General features: G+C 39.2%; 1 protein-coding gene across 1 annotated transcript; it reads right to left on the reverse strand.

Annotated features, from left to right (window-relative positions):
* Positions 1–1826: 1826 nt before the first annotated feature.
* Positions 1827–9805, reverse strand: LOC307133253 (tumor necrosis factor receptor superfamily member 14-like). The gene is made up of 7 exons (XM_079828185.1): positions 9744–9805; positions 4797–5024; positions 4523–4648; positions 4275–4424; positions 3483–3570; positions 3215–3400; positions 1827–3134 (listed from the first exon to the last, which is right to left on the reverse strand). The coding sequence occupies exons 2-7, from the start codon at positions 4927–4929 to the stop codon at positions 3065–3067; spliced, it is 753 nt and encodes a 250-aa protein (XP_079684311.1). The 5' UTR covers positions 4930–5024; positions 9744–9805; the 3' UTR covers positions 1827–3064.
* Between the last annotated feature and the right edge of the window lie 624 nt (positions 9806–10429).

Genomic DNA, 10429 nt, shown 5'->3' on the forward strand with positions numbered 1-10429 from the left:
GGGGCTTTGGGTGCTCGAGCCCCTGCCCTTTTTCAAAATGAATCAAAAGTGCCCCTCTCAGACAAATATCAATGATAATATTGTGGTCAATAAAACTAAATAATTGTGATTATTATAACATGTAACGAACGGCTCAAAAGTCGGACAATTTCTGTTGAGGCGTGGCGTTGCCATAACGCGTTGCTATGGGTCGCGTGCGTTTTGATTGATTGCCGATTTTCCTCTGTTCGGAAGCGGCTCTCGAGCCAAATATGGTCCTTTCAGAGAGTGTGTGGCCTTACGGGAAAAAAAGTAAACCAATATTTTTTTTTGTACCATAATCAGAGCTAATGTGTTGATTTAATTACAAATCTATATATTATATATTTTAAAGTATTACACAATTCACCAATGCCCGTTTGTCATGTATATACACCAACCAATCGTGATCTGGCAAAGCAAGTTCAAATTCCATTGGGCATGTGAAGTGGAGCAGTAATTTTCTGTTCTTATTCATAAATCGGTTGAAAATTACATGGACAGACGAACTAACGTTTCGGGCTTTCGGTAGGCCTACGGTGCGCGCGTGTACCGAACGGTTATGAATGTAATCTATAACAGTTAACAGTCGGCTTGTTTAAAGCGCGGAACACACTTCAATCCGAGTTCCCACACGAACATATTAAGTATTCAGTCCATTTTATCATGAAATTCAAACGATAAATGCCATTTTAACGCTCTATTATGTGACGTGACAGAGAGAAGCGTATCAGTTCAACTTCAAGCGGCAGCGCGCGAGTGAACGCGATCATCTCTTCCTAAAGAAATGAATATCTAAAGGTATGTTGAGGATACATTACAACTTATTGAAACGTATCATATGCTGTGTAATCGCTCCATCTGTGTTTCAACCGCGGAAAGACAATAAAACAGCTTGTAAACAATGTCATGTAGAATCACATTTACCTCAGAAGTCATTCAGTGTCCACAGCTGTGAGTTCACTAGAGAGATTAACGTTAACTCTTTCGCTGAATACATGCACTATATTAGCCTATATATATTCATTATATACCACTTAGCCTGTTAGTGATGTCTTGTTTATTTAATGTATGTTTAAATAAACCTGTCATGAAAATTACAGCCACTAAATTATTATATTTCAACGAGTTTAAAAGAAGAAAAAAAATTTCCAGAGAAAAAAATTATAATAATTAGATTTAGATACTAATGCAAAAACTGCCTTATGTGAAGCTTATGAGTGTTGATTTTTATATCTAAAAATAAATAGTAAATGAATTTAGGCTAATAGTTTGGGCTCTGTTGTTAATCTTTAATAGCAATATGTAAGGGCTCCCTATAGTTTACAGCATTATCTTTAAGAAACTTTTAGTTATAACTGAATTCATTTAAGGACAGACAAAAAATTTTTTTTCATTAAACCACTGTTGAATAAAAATTAATAAAAAGCAATTTTGTAAAACTGCTGTACCGAATCCGTACCGAACCGTGACTTCAAAACCGAGGTACGTACCGAACCGTCAGTTTTGTGTACCGTTACACCCCTAATATATATATATTTACATATTGCCCCTTTTTTACATTTGAGCCCCTGCCTCTGAAGAACTCTCTGCACGGCCCTGCTCGTGTCCCCCTAGTGGCTAGGAAGAAAATAGCAACCATAATTGCAATGAATAAACCTTGTGACAGGCAGTGACTGGTTACAACACACATTCTGATTTATCCAGATTTCACTACACTGAGTCACTATACTGTAAAAATTATAGGATCAATAAGTTGATATCAATAATGACAACATATGTCAATAATGACAACAATAATGATCAATAATGACAACATATGTTTTTAATTTAAGTTATACAATATTCAACTCAAAATTGTAAGTCAGTTGAATGTAAATTGTAATGTAGAGAGTTGAAATGAACTTGTACACTGTAAAAAATATTGTTGGTTTGACTTAAAAAAATAAGTAACCTGGTTGCCTTAAAATGTTTAGTTCATTGAAATTAAAAATTTGAGTTAATACAATGACGGAAATTGGTTTAATAAATAAAAACTCAAAATATTATTGTATCTGAACCACATAAATATATAAAAAATGTTGTGATAAATCATGAAAATAGCACAATTTGGCATGTTTCACTGCATAATTACAAATAAAATACACAATTACGCAATATGCTTACAAAATATTTAAATAAATATTTGAATAAAGGGTGATGTCGATTCTCAAATGTTCATTGTATTAAATCAATTAACTAAAAATGTTAAGGTAACTTACATTTTTAAAAAAAAATTTACAGTGTACAATGAGCGATATCCAGGTGCGGCATATATGTATTTCAATAAAGTCTGCTGCTAACAGACAGTTCAGCTCCACAGACACATCATTTCCACGCAGTTTCACTTTATGTACAAAGTTCTTTGCACAGCCAAAGCATGGCATTACAGAATGAGACACCTGCTGCACAGATTGATTACAGATTACTTGATTTCCTTTAATGCACAGATCCAAGGAAGATATTAAGTCCATGCCCATCAGTGGGTTTCCACTTTTCGCAATATAGAATGTGGCAGGTACTGAACATTCTCCATGTAGTGCACAAGTCCTAATACACCCCAGCAGCACAGGAAGGTCATCTCTTGAATATGTGACAAGATACACATCAGACTGTTCAGAAAAGTATTGCTCATATATACGCTCTGGCAACAAACAGAAGAGATACAAGATACAGAAGATCCTGTCAACAATTAATTCTTGTCTTGTAGTACCTGACAATGTGCCCACTTCAATGTTACACACAATTTTGTTTGCAGGAGATATGTTTCCTAATTCTGACTAGTGTACTCAAAGTTTACTACTGTTACACTTAAAGTATACATAAAATTATACTTTTATACACTAAAAAGTGGGCCAATTTAGTCCTAAGTAGTATTGAAATGGTGCACTTACAAGTACATTGATATTAGTACATAGTTTTCTCACTCTTATTGATGTACCATAAGTAACAAATATTTTATTTCTCTTTTGAAATTATTTTGACTGTAGAAATGAAATAAGTAGCATTAAGTCCATAGATTTTGTATACAAGTACACTTTAAGAGCCCTCCACCAACATTTCGGACCTGGGCGGACCTGAAATATTAAAGTGGTATAAAAGTTCCATTCAGCAAATGTAAATTATATTATGATGGGCGTAAATGTCAAAGCCTTACCTTATCCCTGGACGTGTGTTTGACTTGTGTTTGAATATGATAAACTGAGTTGAGACTCCAATAATAATAAGAACAATCACCACAACACCAGTTATAATTCCAATGAGAGCTGGGGTAAAATATTCACATCTAGCATCAGATGACACAGTTCCTGCTTTTATTTGTTCATGACCCATACTCTGACATCTGTGGATATGCAACAGTGTGGTGTTAGCACATCCAGAATTATTAGAATGGGAATTGAACGTAGCAATGTCAGATTTCTCACTTTGTATGTGGCTGACAAGCTGTGAAAGTACCATCAGAGTAAGTGCCATTTATGCAGACGTCACATACAGTATCCATGCTCTCTGTTCCTGTAAAGATATTAAGACACAGAGTTTTTTGAATATTTTTAGTTTTCATCTTTTTTTTCAGTTCAAGATCAGGGCTTTTTACACTATGCCAGGGGTATTAAGTATTTGTTGTACTTGTAGTACTAGAATTAGCATTTAGCCTTATGTTTACTTAAGGTTAAGAATGACCCAGTGAAAACATTACACCATCTTAGGTCATGTTATTATATATTTGGTAAAACACAATAATTTGTTAACATAAATTAATAAATTAGGTATCATTAATCTATGAATAAACAGGTAAACAAAAAAGGTTCCTTTGTAAGATTTTGTTACCAAAAACTAAAGAAGATCCATTGGTGCTTCCTAAAGAGCGCATGCTAGCCTACTTATGGCGCGGTTTGAGAGATCTAAACTATATAGTTCCACACATACTATTTCTGCAGAGATTATATGAGCAATCTAATATAATGTAATATACTTGTGGATTGTGATTTCTTAATAAAAGTTCAAATCATTCTATTTTGATGCATATACTTACAAAATACTGTTGGTTTATCATTTGCATCAGAATGAGGCCATGTATAGCACTAAAAAAATATTCAATTAATAAACAAGGTCTCTATTTTGTGTTCTTATCTGCCTGTCCTGATAGGCAAATAATTTGATGTGTATTTGTTCACTTGCTTTGATAACATCTACATTAAGAACATGGACATCCGTACCTCTTTGTTGAATATATTCTCCAGGTTTACATTGAGAATGTTTAACAGCTGATCTACAGCTGCCCTTTTCTTGGATCAAACAGAAGAATCCATTTGCTGGTGCACAAACGGTGTCTGATAACTTTGTGCAGGCCTTCTGTATCCTCAAACCTTCAAAAAGACATTGAAGAATGAAACTTATACTTTTGGTAGCCAGAACTCTCATTCTGCTTAATGAATAAATGTAAATATAAATGTAAAACACTCACCTGCATCACAGGCTGAGCAGAAAAAACATTTTTCAAGACCATTAGGCTCATCAATGTATGTGAATTCACTGCAGGGTATACAAGTTGTGCTGGTATCCACCGTACAATGCCAAAAAACACGGTTACCTTAAAAAAAAGTTAAATAATTTTTACATTGAATACTTTATGAAATTTTTACTTATTCCTATGTCAAGACATTTTGCAATTCTCCTGGTAAAGAATACTAAAAACTAAAATGATTATCTTTTATTGTGAACTATTCAATTGTCCGTACCAGGTGCACACATGGGGCAGCACTGTCCGTTTATCTCATATTCAGCATGGGCACAGACACAACAGCCCAGTTCTATGTGTAGAAAGGTAATAGCAGCATTGAATAATATAATAAACAAAATCTGCATTTTCATACAGATGTGAAAAGGTTTAGAGAGATGTTGTTGGATTTAGACTCCCATCAGACTTCGAAAACACTTCTGATCATCATTTTCTGATGGATTTCAGTCTGTGGAGTTAAACACAAAAAAAAAAAAAAATTCAGGAAAGGTCCCAAGTTTAGATTTCAGCAGAAAATAAACCTGACACTCACAACTAAAAGTTTTGAATCAACAAATGGATATTGATTCATATAATTTCATCTCTTGTTGTGAAAGCCATTTAACATTGACTTTTAGTTTCACTGCTTCTCAAGTTTTCACATGCTTCCAAATAACTATTAGCTGTTACAAACAGAGGTGACACGGATAACAGGGTGGATGATGACAGAGTTTATTGACAGAACCAGGATGTGAGCAGATGAGGTGAGTATCAGGAATGGCAGTTCAGGTGAATGGAGAGATCAATGGAAGAGACTATACGTTCTTGATTGCAGGTCAGAGGGACGATGGAGCGAAGGTGACGAGGAGACACTCAGGAGACCAGGTAAGGTTTCGGGTGAGTCCGTGGAAGCTGGCAATAGCGTGTGCATGAGCAAACAATACCGGACAGTGACTGAGTGTGTGCGTGGGGCTTAAGTGCAGGTGGTGATTGCAGTGATGACGTGCAGGTGTGTGTGCTCAGTACTCGGGTGATCCAGTGAACCAGTAATCCACCGCAGGGACGTCAGAGGGTTCCCTGGACCACGGGAAGAGGGGAGGTTGATAGCTGAGTACGCACTGAAATGGGGTAAGGCCGGTGGTAGGCTGTTGGAGGGAGTTGTGTGTGTACTCGGCCCATCCAAGGAACTGGTTCCATGAGTCCTGGTGGCCATGACAGAAGGTACGGAGGAAATGGCCAATCTCCTGGATCTTACGTTCCGTCTGCCCGTTCGTCTGGGGATGGTATCCTGACGTGAGGCTAACGGTCACACCTAGGAGAGAGAAGGCCTTTCATACCTTGGAGATGAACTGGGGACCTCTGTCTGATACGATGTCTTCGGGGATGCCATAATAACGGAAGATATGGTTGAACATCGCTTCAGCAGTTTCCAGGGCTGTGGGTAATCCTCGTAATGGGAGCAGTCGACAGGACTTCGAGAAGCGGTCTACCACTACGAGGACGCAGGTACAATTGTCAGAGACTGGGAGATCTGTGATTAAATCTATCCCTAGGTGTGACCATGGGCGGTTAGGAACGGGCAGAGGATGGAGCTTGCCAGCTGGCAGGTGACGTGGACTCTTGGACATGGCATATTCCCTACATCCCTGCACGTACCTTCTGACATCAGCTGACATTTGGGGCCACCAGAAGCGCTGGCGTAGCAGCGAGAGGGTTTCATTGACCCCAGGGTGACCAGTGCCCAGCGATGTGTGTGAAGAATGGATGAGAGGGATGCGTTGTGCTCGTGGAAGATACTGCAAGCCTGGAGGACAGCCCGGCGGCACGTTGGTGGAGGCATTGGCAGAGGGCAGGGTCTCCTCCGACCAGGAGATGGGGCTAAGGAAGAGCTGAGTAGGGAGAAAGGGCTCCTCTTCTTCTTCGGACCGTTCCTCGGGACCGTGGATGCGGGAAAGGGCATCCGCCTTGATGTTCTTGGCCCCTGGCCGATATGAAATTCTGAAGTCGAATCTCGTGAAGAAGAGAGCCCATCTGGCTTGCCGGGGGTTGAGCCGTCTTGCCTCGCAGAGAATACCCTAGGTTCTTGTGGTCGGTTAATACCAAGAATGGGTGTTTGGCGCCCTCTAACCAGTGCCTCCACTCCTCCAGTGCGAGCTTGATGACGAGGAGTTTGCGGTTCCCGATGTCATAATTCACCTCCGCTGGGCTGAGCTTGCGGGAGAAGAAGGCACATGGATGGAGACGACTGGGGTTCCCCTGCTGCTGAGAAAGGACCCCACCCACCCCAGTAGTGGATGCATCCACCTGGACAACAAAGGGTAGCTCTGGATCGAGGTGGACCAGGAGGGGAGCAGTCTTGAAGACGTCTTTCAGGGTCTGGAAGGCTTTGGTTGCGGATGGGGTCCAGGACAGAGACTTGGGCTTGTTACGGAGTAGGCTGGTGAGGGGGCTGGCGATGGAGCTGTAGTGCTGTATGAAGCGACGGTAGAAATTGGCAAAGCCAAGGAATTGTTGGAGTTCTTTAACAGAGGATGGAGTTGGCCAGGACCGGATGGCTCCCACCTTCCTCTCGTCCATCCGGATGCCACTGCGGTCAATGATGTAGCCGAGAAACTGCACAGAGGGCTGGTGGAAGGAGCGTTTCTCGGCCTTGAGGTAGAGCTGGAAGTTCCTCAGGCGTTGAAGGACCTCCACAACGTGACAGCGATGGTCGGCCAGGCTCCGGGAGTAGATCAAGATGTCGTCGATGTAGACCAGCACGAACTTGTGGAGACACTCCCGGAACACCTCATGAATGAAGTCCTGGAATACGGAGGGGGCGTAACAGGAGGGAACATCCACCGAACGTCTCTCTACCAGACTCTCGATGGACGTGGCGTAGACAGGGAGATCTTGGGAACGCGGAGAGGGACGAAACGGTGGAGATGGGAAGCAGTCCGGGAAGCAGCTGTCGCCCCACTTCAGGACTTCTCCTGTCTTCCAGGAGATGACTGGATTGTGCTGCTCTAACCATGGGCGCCCTAGAATGATGTCAGCGGTGGATTCCTCCAGAACCAGCAGGTATAGCCGCTCCATGTGGAGGATTCCAACTTGCCTTCCGATGGGGCCCACGGAGCGACTAACCTGCCTCATGGGGCCCACGGAGCGACTAACCTGCCTCCGACTGAGGGGTTTACTGGTTACCGACTGGATTTGATAGATGGTCGGAGTGGCGGTCGTGCGGAGCTTGAGCTGGCGGCAGAAGGTACCCGAGATGAAGTTCCCGGCTGACCCAGAATCGAGGAGGGGCAGTAACCGGAAGGGAGATACCAGCAGCAGTTAGGTTTACAGTAGTGGTGAGTGGCTTCATTTTATTGAGTGAAGGGATTATGGCACTCACCATGGGTCGAGGAGGATGGACTGGGCATTCTGAGATGTAATGCCCAGGAAGAGTTGGGGACACACAGACCTGGAGATCAGGTAAGGTTTTGGGTGAGTCCGTGGAAGCTGGCAATAGCGTGTGCATGTGCAAAAAATACCGGACAGTGACTGAGTGTGTGCGTGGGGCTTAAGTACAGGTGGTGATTGCAGTGATGATGACGTGCAGGTGTGTGTGCTCAGTACTTGGGTGATTGGGATCGTTGTGTCTGGGAGAGGGTGGAGCCTGGCATGCTTGTAACATTAGCGTGACTATTAGATGTTTAGTTTATTATCTGGCATACATTTCTTCGCACATTTTGTAAACAGTTTAGGATTGAAGAGAAAAAAATAAAAGCACATACTTGATTTATGATCCCTTACGAAAGAGAAGTATATTTCAAGTTCATTTTATTAAGTATACTTAAATAATGATCAAGTATACTTTTAAGTATACTTCATTTTGTAAGTATACTAATACCAATGTACTAGTAGTATACTTGTAAGTGTACTATTTCAATACTTTTAGCATATAAAAGTATAGGTTTAAGTGTACTATACGTGTAACATTAGTAAACTTTAGTTGACAAATACATAGTTGACAAATACAGTTTCTCATTTTTACTGCACTACAAGTGAACTTATAAGTATACTAGTAGTTTTCTATTTTAATACTTGTAGCACATTTTTTTAGTTTATGAAAGAACACTTTGAAGTATACTCTCAGTAAACTACTAGTTTAGCAGTTTTATACTGCAAGTATACTTTAGTTTCTTTAGCTAAACATAACATCATACTTATAGTTTACTATTCATACTATTTTATATTTGCTCTTTAAATATACTACTGTGTTCCTATTTTATGTATTAATTTGTATACTTGAAATATATATTTTAATATATGAAAAATAAAACTCTTTCCATTTAAAAAACATTTTATTCTAGCTTCATGCATCCTGTTTTCTTTATAAATCAGTATCGTAATGCAAACAATGTAAGTTTATAAGACTATATGTAAAACTATGTGAAAAGTATACTCAATCAAAAAAGTAAACACAACTACAAGCCAAGTATGATCTGAATCGTTAGTTATACTGTTAAGCATATCTCGATCAAAGGATTGAGTACAAGTATAGGCCAAAAATAGTTAAGGCTTTTCTGTCAGTATAAGTCAAGTATAGGCTATACTTAAGTGCAATTTTAAGTATAGTTCTGAGAAGTATAGCCTACATAAAGTATATCTTTGAGAAGTACATAAAAAGTAGTCTGAAAATATACTTTATTGAATAAACGTCTTTTCGCAAGAGATGTTATGTTTGTTCAGTCAGACTATCTTGCTCACAATCTCTGCATTCCACACCCAAGAACACTATGTTCAGATGGAGTAATTTATTCAGTATTTCACTACATTTTCAAAATATTCACTTGTTACATTTCTATAAGTGTAGTCATTAAATGTTAAAGATGCTACAGTATTCCAAACAATATGTTTTCCACTATAATAAAAATATAATGAGCAGCAGGAAAAGAACATTGAAGCTGCACAAATTTACTTGAGTGGTGTAAAATTATGAAATGCGAAAATAGGCTTTTGTTTCTCTGAAAAAGGAAGAGAAAAGACGCTGAACAAAAATAAACTAATTACATGCATTCTGCATGCACTTAAACGCTTTCTTTGTTTCTTACTTCTCAACATACCAACAACATATATTTGGCATTACCCAATTGACTTGAGAACCAGCAAATACAATCATTAAACTGATTTACCAACAAAAGAGCATAAAATAACTTACTTTAAAGGAGTGTGATGTTTCTCACAGCTCTAGACCAATCTGGTGTGTCAACAAGAATGAATAAAGCATGAGAAAAACTTGTGACTGAGAGAAAAAAAACAAACAAGTAATCCATTGTTAAGATTTTATGCAGTGCCTGTTAACCAGTCTGTTTACTAATGCTGAAACACATTTAATTTATGAAGTAAAAATAATAATGAGTTTTACAACACCTTTCCTAAAAGTAAGCCATGTTCGAAGGACGCAGATCATGTACTTATCTTTTAAAAAATGTACCACCCCAATTCCAGAAAAGTTGTGACATTATTGTAACATGTAATACAATCAAGAATCTGTGATTTGTTAATTCTCTTTAACCTTTATTTAACCGACAAAAGCTCAAAGAAAAGATTTTCAGTTTTCACTGACCAACTTAACTGTATTTTGTAAATATAAATACATTTTGTCTGCAATTGGGACATAGGCATGTTTACGACTGTGTCACATCAACTTTCCTTTAATTACATTTTAAATGAGGATATTAATTGTTGCAGTTTGGCATGTGGAATTTTTGCCAAATCTCGCCTGATACAAGACAGCTGCTCAACAGTCAATGGTCATCATTGTCTGTTTCTCCTTTTCATGGTGGAGACAAATCTGGACAGCAGGCAGGCACATCCACTCTATGGTATAGAAACCCCTCTGTT

This window comes from Gobio gobio, assembly GCF_949357685.1.
Source record: "Gobio gobio genome assembly, chromosome: 10".
NCBI classification, from domain to species: Eukaryota; Metazoa; Chordata; class Actinopteri; order Cypriniformes; family Gobionidae; genus Gobio; species Gobio gobio.

Excerpts from the sequence above, each read along its gene's own strand:
- LOC307133253 (XM_079828185.1), bottom strand. The coding sequence starts at position 4,929 with ATGAAAATGCAGATTTTGTTTATTATATTATTCAATGCTGCTATTACC. Across the intron at positions 4,649-4,796 it reads CTGCCCCATGTGTGCACCTG|GTAACCGTGTTTTTTGGCAT; the intron begins GTACGGACAATT and ends CTTTTTTTTAAG. Across the intron at positions 3,135-3,214 it reads AACACACGTCCAGGGATAAG|GTCCGCCCAGGTCCGAAATG; the intron begins GTAAGGCTTTGA and ends TTAATATTTCAG.